We start from the raw sequence: 21,456 nt of genomic DNA, 5'->3' as shown, positions 1-21,456 counted from the left end.
AAAATCTTATATTTTTAATCTTTGTACATATATTATTTGTTATATATTATTTTTACTATTATTAAGTTTATAACAAATAGTAGTAGCATTTTTGTTCAATAACATAAAAATTATTGCAATTATTAAAGAAAAAATTATCAAAGTTATTAAAATCAATTTACTCAATAATTGCAATAAGCTTTTTTATATTTGCAAACTTTCTGTTACAAACTAAAAAACAGAGAAATGTATATAATAAAAAAATTCAAGATATTAATATTTAGAAAAAAATGTTGAATAAAAAATGTGTAAAATAACTTTTAAAATAAAAAAAATCTGTTTAATAATCTCTTAAAAAATGTTAATTTATAAACAAATTTTTTAAATTGTTTTATTTGAACAATAAAAACTAATATTTGATTAAGCGAAGGTAGGTCAATTAAAATTACGAGGTTTTCAGATAAGGCATTTCAAGTAATCCATATTCGACAGCATAAGATCAACTTTTTTCCTCAATAATCTCGTGATTGCAAAATATATATGTACTATAAAAAAGCTCTCAACAAACATTCCCATTAATGTAGCTGCAGTAATCACAGGAGTTTATCTTAGATGTAATTTTATAGAAAAGTCGATGTTGTACTCAGATATTAATGCGTTGTTTAATTATTTATTTCACAATTGTGCAGAAATTTTTAAGATTGATATAAAATAATTTACATTGAGAAGACAGGAATAAATGATAAGTAAACGATGCAAAGTAGAATGCTTTCTGGACGGGGTTTCTGGTTGATATCCTGAATGGAAGTTAGGTTCTTTGTGTTGGAATCATAAATTTTACTGGTAATGCTTAACAATGACTCGGCAATAGAACATCTACCCGCGTCTTTCGAGGCGATCGAAGTTCCAGCTAGCTTCGTATTCAGATCTCAAGGAAGGTGGTAAGGTAACCACCCTATGGCAGAGCATTTTCTGCTTTAGTAGTGGCAGCACGTAGGTGGTTTCGTAGTGGGGATGCTTGGAAGGCTTAAAAGGCCTTCCAACGTCCTTGTAACACGCAGTCTTGGAATCAAACAATACTAGTATTCCGCGTAAGTGCGAAGAATAATCTCATCTAACTTTGCCGTCACGGATTCCGAGTAGTCTTTCATCGGAGTGATCTGGTGTATCGTAAATCGAAATTCATTCGTTAACAAGATAAAAAAAAAGAAGAAATTGGAGTGAAAAGTACCAAAGTAAAGAAATTATTAATTTTAGTAGGGAAAAAAGTGACTTTTTTTCTTTGCGAGTTGTCTTTTTGCTTGAATTTATGATTTGTGATTATACAGTAGTAATTAATTAAATATAATTTGCAACCAAAAAACTATGAGAAGAATGAAATTTCAAATGGTTCTGTCAGTTCTATTGGTCATATCAATCTATTCGCCATTGTTGTCCGCTGCTCTCACAACTTTTGGGAAGAGCAATCCACAGAATCAAAATCCAAATCCACCACCGCCACCTACACCAAGTATGTAATAAACAAAATTTTCAAAAAGTATATTGTATATATAATATAATGTTTTTAAATAGTTATTTATAAAAATAATTAATAAATTAATAAGTTAGTATAATTTCATATAATATAAATTTCATAATTCATAAATTATTATTCCAACTCTATTTTAAGATAAATTTATGAATAACAGACAGATTTAATGCATGCATGTAATCATCTTAATGCATGTATCGATTTTATCATCCAATGACTTAATATTAAGAAACAGTAATATCTGCTAAATATGTATGTTATCTCTTATTTCATTAATTTCCATTTCTTAAAATGACTCAAGAAATACAATCAACTGTTTTTAAAATTGTACAAAAAGTTGTATTATAATTTATATATATATATGTATTAATTACAAAGGATACACAATTTGGAAGATGATATCATGCTTAATAAAATTAATTATATATAAATAATATATATATATATATAATTGTATTTAATAACATTATAAATATTATAAAAATTTTAATTGTATTAAGCGTGATAATTACTTCAAATAATTATTAGAAATTATCTAAAGTAATTATCACGCTTAATAAAATTAAATTTTTCATAATATTTGTAATGTTATTAAATACAATTACATAAATATATATATATTATATATAATTGTATTTATTTATATATAATTAATATATATATTATATATATATTATATATGTATATATATATATATATATATATAAATTACAATACACATTTTTGTACAATTTTAAAAACAGTTAATTGTATTTCTAATAATCAATCACAGTTAAAAACTGCGTAGATATATAAATCTGATGCTTGAGTGTCAAGGTTAAATCAAGATGCAGATGAATACTAATGCTCTGTTGAATGTCAGAGTTCTAATTCGCATGGTTTTAAACGATTATTATAACTTTTATATCGTTTGACATTATACGCATCTGTATACGCACAAAATTAAGACAATTGAAAAATTATATATAATATAAAATATAGTATAAATATTTTATCTTCACATTTTTGTCTTACTCGATTTTGGCTTAATAAAAGAGAAACAAAAAATAGTTTCTTCAAACATTTAAATATCAAATAAGAATTCTCTGCATTTATAAAATGATTACTACAAAATTTCAGTTATTATCTTTTTCAAATTGGCAAATTTAATCTTTAGTAATCTGCCAAAATAATATATTGTACATTTACATACATTTTTATGAAACTGAGAACGCATTAAATTAGTCAAAGGTCAAATAAAATTACGGTTTTTATACAGCATGATATTATACATGATAAAATACAAAATTGCAGCTGGTAAAGCTCGTGAATGTAGAGTAGAAAATGACTGTGCTGGAATTCAAAATACAACGTGCATGGCAGATCCTCGGGATGGAAGAATGCGATGTCTCTGCGGCGATTACTCAGCACCACTTAATGGTGCCTGCACCAATAAATTCAAAGGTAAACCAATTTTTACTAAAAAATTAATTAAAAATTTATAAGTTAATGTGTCTAAAATATTATTTGATAGATTTCGGAAACATAACACACACACATACGCACACACACACATACACGGGGGCGATTCGAGGCCGTACGCATTATACGTTCCATCGTAGGGCGCAAAATTTAAAAGGGTACACAATTTGGAGGACGATTCTACCGGCAACTGGTGAGGCAACTTTTTCAAAATTAAAATTAAAAGTTATTTTAGAAGTACAATGACATGAACGCGACAGAATTATCTGATTTAACACTTTTATTAATCGAAAGTGAAGTAGTTAACAATCTTGATTACAAAGATGTTATAGAAATATTCGCAAAGGTTAAAGCCAAAAAACACAATTTTTTAATTGTGTCATTTATTTTTTAAAATTTCTATTATTTCTATTAATTTTTCATATATTTTTTTTAATTCTCATTTTTTACAAACTGTGTGTATTACTTAAGAATATAATATAAAATATATTGACATTTCATGTTAATATAAAACAAAAAAAAGTTATATATAAGATTTCAAAAATATAAAGATTATCAAAAAATATAAAAATATTAGAAATTGCAAAAAAATTATTTAAAAAAACATTATCCTGCCTCGTCGTGGTTCTGTGAGTAACGCTAAAAGCAGAAATTTTTTAAGCTTTTTTTTGTCTTTGTATAGTTTTGTACTGGGGTGCGTGAGCAATTTCCAACATAGGGGCGCATAAGTGAGTCGTAACGGCACACACACACACACAACATATAACATATTTTCTATTTAATATTATATATGCATGCTTATATTCTCAATGTCTCGCATATGTTTATTGCTTTGAGTTCTTGAAACACACACTAGTCAAATTTGGAAAATTATTTTAACAAGGAGGCAATACTAAGATTTGCATATACTTACGTGTTATATTGCACTATGTGTGATAATATTTGTAGCCACTCTATGGTTATCTATGCAAATTGGTACAGGTAAAGGAGTACCGCCCCGAGACCTACCTTCAGTAGTTATGCTGATACAACTCGTTTTTCTTCACGAAAAGTTTTACTTCACGAAAAGAAAAACGTGAATGTAGAACGATAATAAAAATAAAAATAATATATTTAGCCGCAGACATTATATATTTATATTTTTTATAAATTGTAAATTGTGCTTATGTATATAATAAAAAAAAATATCTCCATAGCTCTTATTTTAAATTGCATTAATTGACAATAAATTAGAAAAAATAAAAGCAATAACCGTACCTGGTACGATGCAACGCTGAATTTTGGAACTTTGGAAATCGTATAACGCGTACCAAGCAATTTGAAGTTCGATACGTGATATTAGAGGTTCGTGAATCGACTCGGAAACTCGGCAATTTCATTTGATTAAATGATCACTATGCACGTTTCTCTTCTAATTTTTAGCAAATTTATCGACTGTCTTGAACATTTTAAGGGTAATTAATGGCGATTACGAATCGATCGTCATTTAAAAGTTCTGTTCGCGCTTGTAAAATACATACCTGATAAAAAACTTTTTATATAAAAACATACATAAATACATATACAGTTGTATATTTACAATAATTAAAATAATACAAATTCAAATAAATTATGAATTTGATAAATGCCCAGAAATGCCCAGGCTTGATAAAAATAAATATAATTTATTATTATTATAATAAAATAATTGTTATTCATTATATATATTTATACTCTATCTTTAAAGATAACTAATAAAATATATAATTAATTTGCTTAATGTATTTCAAATAAAAGAAACAAAGAATTCGCACTTTGCTTTCTCTAATTGTTTGTATAAATTTTTAATCGTTTATAAATTAAAAAAAAATTGTTTTTTAATTTTTAGCACTTCATGCATTTTGCAATTCCGATGCAGAATGCATAGAAGATGCTCAATGTGTACAGCATAATGGCACAACGGGAAGACGCTGTTATTGCCGAGAAGGATTTTTCGAAGAATCCCCACTATTTTGTAACGGTAAGTTTCTTTCTTTGTATTGCAAGAAATAATCTTAATATGTTAAAAACATATATATGGATGTCAAAAATCTTTTTTTTAAACGAAATTTTGTTTTGTGGTTATCTTAGCCAAAAATTTTAACAAACAATTGTATGAAGTAATAAAATATTCACGTATCTTGTTTTAACCATTTAAATTTTCTAAAACTATAATTAATATAAAAATAAATTATATATATAATTTAAACTAATATACTTGCTAAACTATATAGGTCTATCTTTATTTTCATGTAAATAAGTTTATTATCAAATTTCGAATAGCCAATATCTATCGGTTATTTAATATTTAAAATTGTTTTAAAATTAATGTTTAATATTTGTTCCAAATTTCTTAGAAAACAGGATATCTATGTGTTTATTAAAAATTGAAAAATATGATAATCATTTTTTTGTTAATAAGTACTGCTTATCTAGAATTAGCAGGAAATAAAATGATGCAATAATCTCGTTCAGCTGCTATAAGATTTTCTATCACAAACATGTGTTGCAATAAACGGAAATATAACTTTTTAAATAAAATGATCTAGATAATAGAATGTCATCTTTCATGTACAACGTTTTAAAAAAAGTTAGCTTAAAATATTTACATCCTTTATAGGTTGTTCCTCCATCTTCACGTTGTATTCAACGACTCTTCTGGTTGCTTCACTCGTACTTGGAAGATTTAATTGCATCTCAAATATTTAGGTTTTAAATTTAAGAATTATCTTGATAGCTTTTAAGTCTGTACGATAACACATAGTAAGAAAACATTATAATTCTTGGAATCAATGAATGAAAGAAGAGAAGTCGCATAAAAAATATACTTATCTATAAAAGTATCCATTTCGTTCATCGAAAGCATTTAAATAAGATATACGTACAAATACGTTTAAGTTTCAGAATGATAATGCACACTTATGTGTCAAATAATTATGAACTACGAAAGAACCTTCACTGGATATCAAATATGTCGGTAATTATTTTTTTGACTAATTCTTTCCAAATTCTTTAGAAAAACTGTCTTCTTCTTCAACAAAAATGTGATGGCTATCTTAAATACTTAGACTCAGAGAATTTAAACAAATAATTGTATGAAATAATAGGATATTTACGTATCTTATATAAACTATTTAAATTTTCTAAAAAAATTTTCTTGTGTATTAATATAAAACAATAGCGCAAAAATTAATTTTTTCACGCTGAAACAATTATCATTATTTTTACTTTATTTATAATTCAGAAAAAGTGTGCAATTTCCAGAACAGTTTTAGAAAATACATTATGTATATATATGCAGTAAAGTTTAGTATTTTCTTTTTATATCTCTCTCTCTTTCAGACCTGATAAATTCTACATTCAGTTATCTCATAAGCAATATCAGTTTATAACCTTATAAATCTTATATAGTTCGCGAAAAGATGCAAAATATCATATTTAAATTATAAAAACAAATTTAAATACTTTCAAATTTATTTCTGTAGAAACAATAAATGATTCAGAATTTTTGATTGTTTTTAACTTTTCAAATCCGTGAAGGTAAAAAATTTTGCCTTACCTGGATAATTTTTATTTAAGCACATTAATTATCTTTTATATTATTATATTAATAATTTATTTATCCATATGCAGGCTCTAATACAAAATTTAAAAAGTAAACGTTAATTCTGAATTATTTTGTAACTGTCAAACATTAATTGAAAATAACAAGCCGCACTTATCTACAGCCTTAATAGCTTAAAAATTATTACAATAAACAAATTATTATAATCGTTATAATGACAAATTATAATTATAAATATAAATTAGGATAAATCTTAAATTCATTGTGTTTTATATAATTTTTTCGTTCTTTGCTGTGCGATCAAAGTTTATTCCATTAACATATTTTTATTATATGTAATAATCATAACATTAGTGCAAAAGACTAAAACAATAAATAATATTAATGTAATTAAAATAAAACGTATTAACAGATGTTAAATTTAACTATTTTTAGAATAGGGTAACTTTGGTATTTATGTCGCGTGTGGATTTACATGTCATAAGAGTAGAAAATAAAAAATAAAAAGGGTAAGGATAATTTCCAAGCAGTCACTTCGTTATGTACTTTTTTTTATTAAATTCAGTTTTTTATTGTTAATATTAATAATACAATGGTGAGTTGTAGCGATTTGTCAATGTAGTGAGTAGCGCGATCATGTATTATACGACTTCTGTAAAATGATTACTGTAAGGAGTGGCTAGTAAGTAGTACTTAATAAATTAAGTTTTCGTTAGGTGCGGCATATATCCTGGAGTTACTCTAATAGAAATAATGCTTTGATAGTAAATTTTTAAAATGTACATAAATAAGCTTCATATTTCAGCTGCACTAAAGGATAAAATCAGGTCATTCATAAAGGTTCACGTATTATAATTATATTATAATAACATACTTAGAAAATAATTTATTCTTATATCATATCTTTCTCAATGCACAAAGTATAAAACAAATACACATAGATAAAATAAAAATAGATTCATAGAATAACAAATTTTTCAAGAAATTGTAAACCACACACAATTTTTTTAATATTTCAGAATTCTAATTCTAAAATTCTATAATAAATTTAATCGTTTATTAAACATTATATCAATTTTGTCCTAAATTTGAAAATCAATTTGAGTATGCCACATCAAAATAAGTTCTTGTTAAAGATATAAACTTTTGTCAATTACAAATATAATCAATACCTTAATTACTAATATAAATGCACTCGATAGATAATATATTTATTCACTGTTATACATTTAGTAATAACATAGATAAGTTGTCATTTAATTTATTACAATGTAAGTATATTTTGTAAACTTTGTAATAATGATTAAGAAAGCCTAACTATATCTCATTCTAATGTTGTTTTATGTATTTGGATATTTTTTGCACAAATAAATCCTTGAACCCTTTCGCAATAAGTTATTATTTTTTAAACTTATTTTTTAAAATATATTGATGGTAAAAAATGTGTAAGGTAATCAAAATCTTTTTACAGATTACACACAATTTTATTTATTTTGATGTAATTATATATAAATTTCTTCAGTGTCATTTTTTCCTAAATACTAATTGTGTTACAGTGTTTCCCGTCTGCCCGCCAAACTGGAACATATCCGTAGGAAGTTGATTCTCAAATTCGAAATCTGTAAATAATATAATGTGCATTATCACAACACACATACATCCCGAAAGACTCGCAATATTTCAAAAGTAATAATGTGAAAGAGTAATAATTTCTTTTGAGGAAAAAAACACCGGCCTTTGATAAACTAATCAAAGAAATCGGAAACACGTGCACGTACACGTGCGCATTAAATTTAATTAAAAGAATATTATATAATAATATAAGTAATAAATAATTACATACAATATTTAGATTGTTCAAAAAACAGATACTAAAATTTTATTAAATTAATTTCGTTATAAATTTCATAACTGTACTAACAATTTTCAAAGTGTTTTAGTAATTCTTCTTTGGTCCAATTACAGGACGTCAAGACAAAGTATCCTCCTGGTAAAAGGATGTGGTATATATTTTCTATATATTTCTGTCGCTTTGTTATCGGATCTTCCGGATTTAAACTAATAGCGTCGTATGTGCCTTTATCATGGACGACTTTAAAATCATGCGGCAATGCGTTGTTGAGTATATCGCATGTCTCTATCTTTACATTCGGCAAGTTGTTATCGTATAGCACCATGCGGGCTAGATTCACCCCTTTCTGTGAATAATCCACTCCCATCAAGTTTGTGAATCCCTCTCTTGCGAGTTCCACCAAAGTTATCGCATTACCGCATCCTATGTCGATTATTTTATCGCTCTGTTTGTTTAAGTTTAATTTCGTGGCGATCCATCTAGAAAATAATTTCCCTTATATCAATTCTATTTTTAGAATTTTATGAGCAACCTCCATACATTTTTATTAGCTTCTGTTTACTTCGAATATCTTCAAGAAATAATAAAAATTACTTTCGAATAAATTAAGTTTAAAAAATTGTTTTCTCCAAATTAGAGTTTTTGTATATTATATTAAAAATATAAATTATAAGATTAAGAATTAACTTAATTGTTTATTTCATGCAAGTAAAATGTATACTAATAATAACCTTTCAATTTAATATAAATAATACTTTACAAAATTAACTTTTAATTTAATGTACTTTGAGCTAGTTTAATTTAATTTTAACGTAACTTTTAATCAAGTCTATTCCTGTAACTTTTAACGTAAATAAATCAATTTTATAACTCAATCTTATAACTCACTTAATTTAGTTTAAGTTTTAACTTAATCATCTTGATATTTACATAATAGAAATAAATATGTAAGTTAATCGTCAATAAATCTAGTGTTAACAAATGTCTGAAAGAAAATGGTAATTTTTAATCATTTGCAATCGCAAACTTGTTTCTAAATTTATATTTTTAATGAACTCGCGATTATCCGCAATTGAAAAAATTACCGCGAGACCAAAGCGTTATCGACGGAGGCAACGGGACACCGCTCGGTCTCGCAGATGTCGCCACCAGTGGCGCGCGTGGAACAGCGTCTCGATCGCGTCGCGGCTGCTGTTTACGTTTCCGCGGGAAAGTCCATCGATTTTCCGCGGGTGCCGTTCGTCCGCGTGTTCCGTGTGCCGGCGGCACGTTCTGGCTTCGCTTACCGTACGACCTTGCGCGTGTTGGCCGCGCCGAACCATACCTCGCCCACGTCGCCGTGATCGTGGAAGTTGTCGAGCTCCTGCGCGTACGCGTTCTCCCAGCTGCGGCAAGAGCGGGGCAACAGAGGGTCAGAAAAGCGGCGAGTGATGCACAACGGGTGTCGCGCGATCACGGTACGTATTACTTACTACTCGAGGGTGCCCAGCTCCGACGATGTCAGCTCCTCATTCGTCTGCTCTGTCATTGTTCCGTCGCGGTTCGCCGTAGTCTGTCGTACACGCGGTAATGTCGGGGTCTCGCGAGACACGAGAGACCTGCCCAGCTGGTACCGGATAGTGATTAAATAAAGTAATCGTGATCGACAGGTCGCGTTGTCATGAAGAAAAAGAAAGGAATTATTTGCGAGTCGAACGCAAATGTGTGTGACAACGATATTTATCCACGAACCGGTCTAACGAGATCAACGTGAAATGTAAAAGTTCGTTGCTTCGAAATTCCACGACTAGGTGGCAGCATCGATTAGATATTCTTGGAGTAGATGTACGTTTCGTTTTATTAATTAATTGATAAATAATAGAAATATGTGCGTTTGTATGTGTGTGTGTTGAATACAATTAGAGTATATGATAATTTTAAAGAAAGCACCTTAAACAGAACTCTTTGAATTTCTAAAAAACTTCTACAATAAAATCCTGTTAACACTTGTATCAGTGATATAAATGAATTTCTGTAATATATAATCAATATTAATAATTTTAAATATGGAATTTTGTCAAGAAAGGAAAGAAGTTTATTCATTTTTGTATAACTACATGTATAATTATTTTTTAGAAATGTGTTATATTGTTAATATTTTTTGACGTAGCATAGCACAGCATAGCACAGTTTATAGCGCTATCTGGAAACGCTAACCGCAAACCACAGAGTATGGAGTTGCCACTGTTGTCAGCAGTTTTATCTATGTTGTGAAATTATTCGTAGTTTTTCGTAAATTTATTTAAGCATTCAAGAATTTACTTTAAGAATTTATTTCAGGTGAAAGATGCATTTGCTAGGAATTATACAATACATAATATTGATATGATAGCACAATAAACATATTTTAAAAATCGTTTCTTATTTTTTTTTTACAATTTTTATTCACACGGAGCTGTCGTTATTTATCCGAGAAGACAAATTCTGTAGGTAAACAATTTTTTACCGAGTCTTTACGATTGTATATGTATTTGCATGTGTCGCGTCGAACTTAACCTAACCTAGTCGCAGAAATCAAACTTGCTCTTACATAACTATATATACGATCTACTGTCATCGTGATGGTGCACAACTCATAACACTCGTGACAACGTTTACAACTGTAATTTTTGATTTTTCAGCCCAGGTTATTAAGTGCTATTTAGACATGAGCATTAACAGTTGGTTACCACGTCTATTATGTTTTGGTAAGTGAATGTACTTCGATATTCTAAATTACATCTTGCAGAAACAATAAAGTGCATGAACTGTCAAATAACGGTAGCAGGATTTTAGTGATAAATTTGTCTTTTATCGCGAGCAGCATTACAAGTGTATTAGTATTATGTTAACGATGAAATCAGAACATATAATTCATTATTTAAAATGGTACATTAATGACATTTTATTTGTAGAGTTTTTAAAGATGCGTATTACAAATTGTGAATTTTTTAAATTTATTATCTTGTATAAAATACAGAATATTACAAGCTATAGTTTGTCTACTTTTTTCTGACTACAAGTGTAAAACAATATTATGTTTTACTTTATACTTAGAGTTTTCATTTGTCTTTGAAATTGTGATTAATTAAATATTAGGTAATTGTAATGTATTATTATATATAGGGCGGCTATGCATGAAATCTACTACTGTAGTGCGAGGCTACGGCTCTGTTGCTGCAAATCCAATAAATAAAGATGATGTGAAACCCAAGACTGGTATATTAATGTTAAATATGGGTGGTCCTACTCATATCAATCAGGTTCCTGATTTTTTGTTTAGGATAATGACTGATCGTGATATGATGCAATTGCCAATTCAAAGGTTTTAATCTAAATTTCATTAGAGCTTTTATGCATGATACAGAGCCGAGTATTATATAGGAGAGATATTTTTTACAGAAATATGTTGCAGTATATTAGGTCCTTGGATAGCGAAACGTCGTACTCCAGACATACAAAAAAAGTATTCTGAGATTGGTGGCGGATCGCCAATTTTACAATGGACGAATAAGCAGGGTGAGCTTTTATGCAAAAAATTGGATAAAATTTCGCCCGAAACTGCTCCACACAAATATTATGTTGCCTTTCGTTATGTAGATCCTCTCACAGAAGAAACTCTTGAGAGGATACGCAAGTACGGTTATCATATTTTCTTAGGTGTAATGCAACGCAAACATGTGCTACATATAAAAATTATTATTAAAAGATGAATGTTAAAAAATAATTTGAATGGGTTGTGTGCTTTTTTTCAGCGACGGAGTACAGCATACTGTGCTTTTTTCTCAATATCCTCAATATAGTTGTTCGACTTCAGGTTCCAGTTTTAATGCTATATACAATTATTACAAAACTAGGTGATTATTTTATTTAATCCATCTTTATCATAGATAAGACTAATTATATATCGACATGTGTGAGAAACTAATTGATTTTGTTATCTATTTCTTATATATTTATTACAGGTGCATTTATTTAAAAGTAAAAATGCAGGATGTGTTTTGTATGATATTGTATACGTATATTTGCTATACATATAGAAAATAGTTACGTTACATAAATTAAATTATTGCTCATATTATATTTTAATGTATAAGATATAATAAATAGGAATAAATAGAAAATATGATATAAACTATATATATAGTATATATATGAAATTGAAATTATTTTGCAGAGAACCACCAAATGGCATGAAATTAAGCGTGATCGATAGATGGGCTACGCACCCGCTTCTTGTAAAAACATTTGTCGAAAGGATTAAAGAAGAACTTGCACAATTTCCTAGCGAAAAAAGAAACGACGTGGTTATTTTATTTTCAGCTCATTCCTTACCGTTGCAGGTTATTATTATGAATTAATGTATATTTAGTTTTATGTCCTCTTAGAAATTAGTTTGATTTGCTTTTTTTTCCATAATTACTTTAGGTTGTGAACAGAGGAGATTCTTATCCCGCGGAAGTTGGAGCCACAGTTGCATTGGTAATGCAGGAATTAAATAATTGCAATCCACATAGCTTGGTATGGCAATCAAAGGTATAAATGCGTACATATTGTATTAAAATTTACGAAATTTAGTCAGCTTAGAGAGAGAGTTGTGTTTAGCATGTTATGTATTAGAAAAAGAAATATTTAGGTTGGACCAGCAGCATGGCTAGGACCTTTTACTGATGAAGCGTTAAAGGGTTATGTGAAACAGGGCAAAAAAAATTTTATTCTGGTACCAATTGCATTTGTAAATGAGCATATTGAAACCCTTCACGAATTGGACATAGAATATTGCCGAGAACTTGGGGAAGAAGTAAGAAATGCTGCCGTATCTTGCTGTCTTTAATATGATGGAAAAAAATTTTATGTTTGATCTTTCTAGCTTGGTATCGAGAGAATACGAAGAGCTGCCGCACCTAACGATCATCCTATTTTCATCGACGCTTTGACAGATATTGTTGCATCTCATCTTAGATCGAAACAATCTGTAAATCCTAAATTTTTGTTGCGGTGTCCTCATTGCGTAAATTTAAATTGCGATGCAAGCAAAAAATGGTACGCTAAGGTGTGTAAAAGTTAATGGTATTTGCGACAATATATGCGCGAAATTATAATTGGAAATATTATATTTAAGTATAAATAATTATTATTTATATCAATTTATTTATATATATCTATTATATGTAATGTTACCTAATGGTTTATCAATAATTGAGTGAAAATGAACAGATCTGGTGAAATATACATGTATATTATATTTGTGGAAATCGGGGTAATAATATCGAATAAATTATAACGCTTGTTTTATTTCGTAAATCCCTCGCAAAATTCCTCTAAAAATCAACAGTTACAGTAGCTTTAACAAAAAGAACATTTTTTTATAGTATATTGCTAGAATTCTTGTTTACTTTTTTCATAACATAATCTAGAATAGTTGGCATAATATCAATGATTTTTAAATAAATACAATATCTTTAGTTCTTATCCATAATATCTTTTGCATCAATTTGTGCGTTTTAGTTCCTTTTTAGTTTTTCAAAAGTAAAATGATGATTATACATCAGGTATGTCGCATCAGCGATTTTGATGTTACATTTCTTCTTTGCTTGGTTAGCGGTTGCGCCTTGTAAAAACATCTCGACAATCAGACCGTAATAATTCTATTATTGCTATACAAGAAAATTACTGCATGTCAAGCTTGATAGATCAGACCGTAATAATCCTATTGTTGCTATACAAGAAAATTACTCCATTTTACATATCAAGCTTGATAATTTTCTTTGGCCACATAGTTGCTTACAAGAAGCTTCCATTTTGTAAATATTTTCTATCTGATTCTCTACACAGACTATTCTTTCATATAAATTTTATTAATAAAACTTGTTGAAATTTTATGCAAAAGTATTTTTATAACACTTGAAATTTTAGACGAATTCCAGAGAATAATTATACTGCATATATGCATTTAAATTTTATATATATATATATATATATACACACATAATATATTATATATATACATAATTACTACGCTGTTTGAAATAAAATGCGAAATATTTCATAGTATTTAATATGTTAAATCGACCAAGGATTAAGATGGATATTAACATGCTTAAAATGGAATTTTGTCAATTTTTATTAATTTAATTTTCAAGAGTCTTTATATTTTTGTTTTTTAATTATCTGTATATTTATTATATTTTTTAATTTTATGCTATAAATTAGTCGGAATATATCGTTATATTTACTCAAATATGTTCATATAGTATTCTGATATGTAAATGTTTGCTGAATGTTCTAACTTTGGAAGAGCTTCTTTCCGCATTTTTTTCGTATTTCTAAGAATGTGAAATGTCAAATACGTAATAATCATAAAAAATCTCAATTTATTTTCAATCATACGATATAAGGATCAGATTTCTTATTGTGTTAAGATAGGTCTCACTAATTGTGATGAGAGTAAAGATTAAATTACATCAAAGCATAGAATGAACTAGTTAATTACGATTAATGATTATATTATTTGATTTTAATTTTCGAACATAGATAGAAAAGAGATTTATTATCATATCGATTCTTTTACATCGATGTTTAAAGTAAATTGAGCTTTACTTTGATAAATATTTAATGGTATGGTATATCCACGTTTTTTCTAGTATTGAATGGTGTGTGTGTGTGTGTGTGTGTGTGTGTGTGTGTGTGTGTGTGTGTGTGTGTGTGTGTGTGTGTGTGTGTGTGTGTGTGTGTGTGTGTGTGTGTGTGTGTGTGTGTGTGTGTAGGCGCACAGCATCAACACTTAATATTAAATAGTTATTGATGTCAATAATGACATAAAAAAATGAGGGTAATAGTTTAAAAGTTAAAAGTAAAATTCAAAGTTAAAAACTTAATTTTAAATGGATCAATTTTTAATTTTAACAAGTTATTTTTAAAGTATAATTAAAATTAATTGATTATCTTTTCTTAAAAATCTACTTATGTAAAGGAAAAAAATTGTTGAAAATAAACCCATTCTCATATAGAAAACCATATTTCTTTGTTATTTTATATTAACTTAATTTGAAATAAAATAATCATTCAATCTATTGTTTTGTTATTTAGAATAATTATAATCTTCTAAAATAATACTTTTCAAAATTAATTTTTAATTTAACTTAATTTAATCTGAACATAATTTTAAGCTGAGTTTTTTATTTATGTAATTTTTAACATAACTACATTAATTATGCAAGTCTGACATAACTTATAAATTATTAACTTGGACTTAATTTCTGTGAAGTCTAATTTTCAATTGATAGAATTGAAAATTATATTCAGTATTGTATGTAGTTTAAACATGTGAAAGAGAATTTTCAATTCTATAAAGTCAATTCGAAGAAAATTCGCACTTTATCAATAATTCCGATATTTTAGGATCCGTTTAACATACTTTATTTAATTATTTGATTTATTGTGAAGCTTAATATTACTGTTGTTAAGAAACTTCTTTTGTTAAGCTATATTGAGTTTAAATTCTTGTGAAAATAATATCGAGGACGCGACAAAATAAAAATTGATTTTATTTAAAATAGATTGTCTCGAATGTACATATGTGAACTATCGAAAAACAATTCTATTATTATGTCGAAAATATAATATTTGATATTAATTTATTTGGCGATATTTTCTTGAGACGTGAAAATTAAAAATATAAGTACTTAGATATGTATATATAATAAAATAATACATAAAAATTAAATACTGTATATTAATGATAATATTTCATATGCGAATAATCTTTTGCTCCAGATTTCTTCTCATATGTATTAGCATATGTATTCGCACACACGCAAACGTACATATTATAAAATACAAATTGTGTATTTTATTCTTATCATTTAATAAATTCAATCATTTAATTTCAACTTTTAAGCAACGATAAATATCTTTCCGTTTCGAAGTCTTTTTGCAGTATGTGTTTCAACTAGGGGGGAGGTATAAGCGAGGATGGTCGTACCCATTAGTACAGCCATTCATTATTAAACAGCAAATAAAAGCGTCCGTGTCGCATTAAATTTAAGCTTGCCTCAGCACATCGTACAACAAGCCCTCCGATTTCTTCACAGATTCTTTACGACGAAGGGTTTATCCCAGCGACAGCGTCGTCGTCGTCGTCGTCGCCGCTGCCGCCACCACCACCACCACCGCCGCCGTCGTCGTCGTCGTCGGCGGAGTGCCACCTCCACCTCCACCTCCACCGCTGCCGCCACCGCGCTATCGAACGTGAGTCGCGCGGCGCTGCCTGCCGTCGCGCCGGTCATATAAATGCTCGGCGCCGGCGGGCGCGCTCAGTATGTGTCATGCTCTACGGGCGCGCGCGTCGTGCGTGATGGCGGCACGAGTGCGGTTGAAGATGCGCCGCGGCACCGGCGTGTCGCCGCTCGCCGTTCTGCTCGCGGTGTGCGCTGTGTTGGGTCCACCGCCTGTCAATGGGATGTTCGAGCGCCGGCAATGCGACCATCAGCATCCACGGGCGCACGAGGTGAGTGAGCGCTTCACGCCGTTTCGTTTACGCGAGCACCGCGAAGGGCGATTCTAACCTCTCTCTTTCTCCTCGTTCCTTCGCGTTTACTTACGGCGACGGTTTACCCCTCGCCCTCCTTCACCCTCACCCGTATACGTGACGTCCCTCCGCACATCTCACACGAGCACCTCCGAGCACCTTCGTCCAATGTCTCGCGTCCCGTTTTTGCGCGTCACGATCACGTTTTCCTTCCATATCCCGTTCAACGCGTCGGAACGGCGTTTCTACTTTGCAGAGGGAAGCTGACGGGGTCGAGCGAATCCAACGTCGCCGTTATCCGCGGTGGTGTTACACTCGGTCGCGTGCCTTCGCACGTGTTCGCGCCGTCTTCCTCTCGCGCAGCAGTCGCAGCCGCAGAGTTGATCGCGATAGCTTTCGAATTTACATTTTCACATTTCCCCCTCGTTGTACGATCTCACGTAATATGCTAAAGTGACGCAAATGCGTCCTGTTACGGTCCGCGAACTCGCGGTCGCGAATTGTATCGGCGCGTGAAATCGGTCAGTGACATTTGACGGCGATTAAAGAGGTGTGTGTGCGTTGCATGTCTCTCGTTTCCCAACGCGCCATTCACACGTCGCGCCGATAGAAGGAAGACTTCGGTGAATGTTTCCATGCGCGACGGCGGGAGGGGGGGGGGGAAACACGTGTTTTCGGAACAGCACGTGCTGCTGCTGCTGCTGCTGCGGGACGTCTCGGCGCGTTGACCTTCCACGGATCGCGCGCGCGTTGCCGTTTCACGGGCAACCGAGCTCGATGACGCTTACGATTTGTTACGGCGCGTTGACATTGGACACGTTCACGGAGAAAATCTCAGATATTTTAGAGAGTCGTTGAAGTCAACGTGTGTGCGTTCTGTCAATATTTTTTATTACCTCTCCTGTTTTTTTCCTCGGTGCTTGCTCGCGCGTTATTGCAGATACGCGACGCGAGATCCGCGTAATGTGCAACGTGTTATTTGTTAAGATATTAACTCTTTATGGTCCTGTTTTGAAATAATGCTTTTTTTTCCGCGACAGCTTATCGCCTTCAAATCTATAATTGGCAAATTCTGTATTTTTGTAAGTGTAAACTTCTAAACAATGAAAACTCTTTCGATTTCATGTTAGATTCGTTGATTAAATAAAATGGAATACAAAATATTCAATGTCCGCTTATTTGTAAAAAAATAATGAAAAATGAAGAATAATTTGGATCACAAAGAGTTAATATATGGTTTTGAAAGACGTTGATTTTACTTGTGAGTGACAGAGATTTGTTGCTTGCTATTTGAGGTGTGAAATCCTTGCTGATAAGATAATGGTAATTTTCAGCATTTAAAGACTAATATACCTCCAACATTTATTTTGCTTGGTTCACGCGATTGCGTGCCGATTTATCCATTTCGAGGAAAATGGAATTAATACTCGGATGAGATATATTTGTAATATAATGCTTTCGATGTACGTTGTACTTTTGAGGATCATTTACGTTCTATCGTTACGTTATACCGTTTATGTCATTAAATCTATACCATTTGCCATAATATGCGTTCTTTGGACTACATTGCATAATATTGCGTAGAACGAACTTCGATGATACTTGATGCTTAATGAATAATTCATAATTATTGTAATAATCATATTATCAACGAATATTAATTACATTAATAGTTGCAAATATTATTATCGTACTGTGTCGCGAATGTTCATTGATTTATAGGGTATTCTATTATTTTACGCTATTTTACTATTATTGGATAAATTTGGTAAAATAGGTACAAATTCCATAATTAATGTTCATAAATGAAAAGTCTTTTGCCTTTAATTCAGTTATAAAACAACCTTTTAATCGATATTATTGTATAATACTTTCTGTTTCGACAAGTTGATTAGAAAGTTTAGTTATACAACAATTAATATTGAAAATTAAACACTTACACAAAATTATGTTCAAGTATCTTGATTAAAGGAAAATTGATTCCGCTTTGATCAAAGAGTCTGTGTATAAAAGAACAACGAGGGGATTGATGGAAAATACTGTATAGTATGGCTTATATCATTTATTGGGTACTGTAAGTTTTGCGTGAATTTTAATTTTGTCCTTTGAACACGGACTATTTTTCGCACGATAGAAAACAATCGACAATACAACACAAGTTTTAAAAACGTAGACAGACGATTCGTCTGTTAGCTATTCGCTTCCTTTCTATCTCTCGACCCTTTTTATCCGAAAAAATAAACTCGATTTTCAGTATTGGACCGGTTGATGTACGACTGATTCTCTATTCGTAAAACGAAGTAACTTGATTGACTTTTCATTCGGTCAAATTTGACAATTTTTATTTTCAAAAGTCATTATAAAAATTTTCTTAGAAAAAAAAACGGAGCAATCTTTAATTTGTAATCAAAATTAAAAATGTTCTCTCATCCAGTAAGAAGGAACAGAATTTTATCGTTATCAGATTTCTATGTATTAATATTGAACTTTTATAAAAATCAAATTTGTACGATGCGTGAAATTAAAAATTTAGTGACAAGTCTTTAAATTTTATTTACCCTTTTTTATTCTCTGTAATACAAGAGTACTTACGCGCCACTTCAAAATATAAATCCGGATGTCAAAAACATTTTTCTCCGGGGGGACACGTTTATTTTCTTGTGCTCTCTAAAAAATAGTTTTCCATTTCGATGTGAAATTGAGTGAAAAACCGGAATATTTTGGTAGCACGGTGTTATGCCCATGGGCGCAACTTCAGGATGAACCTGAAGCTGACGGCCGCGGCGTAGCAGCCGACCAGGGACGAATACGGGCCCCCCTTCTTAAAATAATAACAACCATCTCAAATCAGAACCTTTTTTTTTTAAATTTCGTATACAAGCTTTCTAATCATGTAGAAGAAGAATCCAATACGAGCAGCCGCGACACAATTACAAATAATGAGTTAAATAAACAATTAAAGTTGAAAAATTATGGATATTTTGGCAAAATTCGCTGTAGCATCTAACAGCAAGTTGCGATCAACTTAAAATTTCATATACAAGTTTTCTAATCGTGTAGAAGAAGAATCCAATACGAGCAGCCGCGACACAATTGCAAATAATGAGTTAAATAAACAATTAAAGTTGAAAAATTAGGGGTACTTCGGCAAAATTCGCTGTAGCATCTGACAGCAAGTTGCGATCTATTTAAAATTTTATATACAAGCTTTCTAATCATGTAGGAAAAGAATCCAATACGAGCAGCCGCGACACAATTACAAATAATGAGTTAAATAAACAATTAAAGTTGAAAAATTATGGATATTTTGGCAAAATTCGCTGTAGCATCTAACAGCAAGTTGCAATCAACTTAAAATTTCATATACAAGTTTTCTAATCGTGTAGAAGAAGAATCCAATACAAGCAGCCGCGACACAATTGCAAATAATGAGTTAAATAAACAATTAAAGTTGAAAAATTAGGGGTACTTCGGCAAAATTCGCTGTAGCATCTGACAGCAAGTTGCGATCTATTTAAAATTTTATATACAAGCTTTCTAATCATGTAGAAAAAGAATCCAATACGAGCAGCCGCGACACAATTACAAATAATGAGTTAAATAAACAATTAAAGTTGAAAAATTATGGATATTTTGGCAAAATTCGCTGTAGCATCTAACAGCAAGTTACAATCAACTTAAAATTTCATATACAAGTTTTCTAATCGTGTAGAAGAAGAATCCAATACGAGCAGCCGCGACACAATTGCAAATAATGAGTTAAATAAACAATTAAAGTTGAAAAATTATGGATATTTTGGCAAAATTCGCTGTAGCATCTAACAGCAAGTTGCAATCAACTTAAAATTTCATATACAAGTTTTCTAATCGTGTAGAAGAAGAATCCAATACGAGCAGCCGCGACACAATTGCAAATAATGAGTTAAATAAACAATTAAAGTTGAAAAATTATGGATATTTTGGCAAAATTCGCTGTAACATCTGACAGCAAGTTGCGATCTATTTAAAATTTTATATACAAGCTTTCTAATCATGTAGAAGAAGAATCCAATACGAGCAGTCGCGACACAATTGCAAATAATGAGTTAAATAAACAATTAAAGTTGAAAAATTATGGATATTTTGGCAAAATTCGCTGTAGCATCTAACAGCAAGTTGCAATCAACTTAAAATTTCATATACAAGTTTTCTAATCGTGTAGAAGAAGAATCCAATACGAGCAGCCGCGACACAATTGCAAATAATGAGTTAAATAAACAATTAAAGTTGAAAAATTATGGATATTTTGGCAAAATTCGCTGTAGCATCTAACAGCAAGTTACAATCAACTTAAAATTTCATATACAAGTTTTCTAATCGTGTAGAAGAAGAATCCAATACGAGCAGCCGCGACACAATTGCAAATAATGAGTTAAATAAACAATTAAAGTTGAAAAATTATGGATATTTTGGCAAAATTTGCTGTAACATCTAACAGCAAGTTGCGATCTATTTAAAATTTT

At 30.4% G+C, this 21,456-nt stretch overlaps 4 protein-coding genes across 10 annotated transcripts in view; 3 read left to right on the top strand and 1 right to left on the bottom strand.

Moving 5' to 3' along the window:
• Nucleotides 1-993: 993 nt before the first annotated feature.
• LOC105830016 lies at nucleotides 994-7,937 on the top strand. The gene is made up of 4 exons (XM_012669131.3): nucleotides 994-1,489; nucleotides 2,804-2,953; nucleotides 4,839-4,970; nucleotides 5,610-7,937. The coding sequence occupies exons 1-4, from the start codon at nucleotides 1,345-1,347 to the stop codon at nucleotides 5,696-5,698; spliced, it is 516 nt and encodes a 171-aa protein (XP_012524585.1). The 5' UTR covers nucleotides 994-1,344; the 3' UTR covers nucleotides 5,699-7,937.
• Nucleotides 7,750-10,013, bottom strand: LOC105830015 (EEF1A lysine methyltransferase 2). The gene is made up of 4 exons (XM_012669130.3): nucleotides 9,879-10,013; nucleotides 9,693-9,791; nucleotides 8,476-8,885; nucleotides 7,750-8,173 (listed from the first exon to the last, which is right to left on the bottom strand). Exons 1-4 carry the CDS (start codon nucleotides 9,932-9,934, stop codon nucleotides 8,079-8,081), a joined length of 660 nt encoding a protein of 219 aa, XP_012524584.1. The 5' UTR covers nucleotides 9,935-10,013; the 3' UTR covers nucleotides 7,750-8,078.
• Nucleotides 9,731-13,708, top strand: LOC105830014 (ferrochelatase, mitochondrial). Of its 7 annotated transcripts, none has more exons than XM_028193154.2 (10): nucleotides 10,094-10,230; nucleotides 10,726-10,875; nucleotides 11,067-11,132; nucleotides 11,551-11,749; nucleotides 11,840-12,061; nucleotides 12,180-12,281; nucleotides 12,602-12,767; nucleotides 12,853-12,960; nucleotides 13,061-13,225; nucleotides 13,295-13,492. In XM_028193154.2, exons 3-10 carry the CDS (start codon nucleotides 11,093-11,095, stop codon nucleotides 13,490-13,492), a joined length of 1,200 nt encoding a protein of 399 aa, XP_028048955.1. In that variant the 5' UTR covers nucleotides 10,094-10,230; nucleotides 10,726-10,875; nucleotides 11,067-11,092. The 7 variants fall into 7 exon arrangements, with proteins under 7 accessions (XP_012524583.1, XP_028048958.1, XP_028048955.1 ...); XM_036287510.1 differs by lacking the exon at nucleotides 10,094-10,230 and adding an exon at nucleotides 10,637-10,652; XM_012669129.2 differs by lacking the exons at nucleotides 10,094-10,230; nucleotides 10,726-10,875 and adding an exon at nucleotides 9,731-9,863.
• Nucleotides 9,776-21,456, top strand: part of LOC105833563 (leishmanolysin-like peptidase) — a 265,922-nt gene continuing 254,241 nt past the window's right edge. The window contains exons 1-2 of the mRNA XM_036287491.1: nucleotides 9,776-9,863; nucleotides 16,518-16,933. Of these exons, the coding sequence (XP_036143384.1) occupies nucleotides 16,745-16,933 (189 nt within the window). The 5' untranslated portion in view covers nucleotides 9,776-9,863; nucleotides 16,518-16,744. The remainder of the gene's footprint in view (nucleotides 9,864-16,517; nucleotides 16,934-21,456) is intronic.

Source organism: Monomorium pharaonis, chromosome 1, assembly GCF_013373865.1.
Source record: "Monomorium pharaonis isolate MP-MQ-018 chromosome 1, ASM1337386v2, whole genome shotgun sequence".
Lineage (NCBI taxonomy): Eukaryota > Metazoa > Arthropoda > Insecta > Hymenoptera > Formicidae > Monomorium > Monomorium pharaonis.
This window is presented reverse-complemented; position numbering and strand designations above follow the sequence as displayed.

Coding starts and splice junctions, on each gene's coding strand:
- LOC105830016 (XM_012669131.3), top strand. CDS start 1,345: ATGAGAAGAATGAAATTTCAAATGGTTCTGTCAGTTCTATTGGTCATA. Junction 1,490..2,803: donor ACCACCGCCACCTACACCAA/GTATGTAATAAA, acceptor ACAAAATTGCAG/CTGGTAAAGCTCGTGAATGT. Junction 2,954..4,838: donor CTGCACCAATAAATTCAAAG/GTAAACCAATTT, acceptor TTTAATTTTTAG/CACTTCATGCATTTTGCAAT.
- LOC105830015 (XM_012669130.3), bottom strand. CDS start 9,934: ATGACAGAGCAGACGAATGAGGAGCTGACATCGTCGGAGCTGGGCACC. Junction 8,886..9,692: donor AACACGCGCAAGGTCGTACG/GTAAGCGAAGCC, acceptor ATTATTTTCTAG/ATGGATCGCCACGAAATTAA. Junction 8,174..8,475: donor ACTAAAACACTTTGAAAATT/GTTAGTACAGTT, acceptor TATTATTTACAG/ATTTCGAATTTGAGAATCAA.
- LOC105830014 (XM_012669127.3), top strand. CDS start 11,093: ATGAGCATTAACAGTTGGTTACCACGTCTATTATGTTTTG. Junction 11,133..11,550: donor ACCACGTCTATTATGTTTTG/GTAAGTGAATGT, acceptor TATTATATATAG/GGCGGCTATGCATGAAATCT. Junction 12,062..12,179: donor ACTCTTGAGAGGATACGCAA/GTACGGTTATCA, acceptor GCTTTTTTTCAG/CGACGGAGTACAGCATACTG.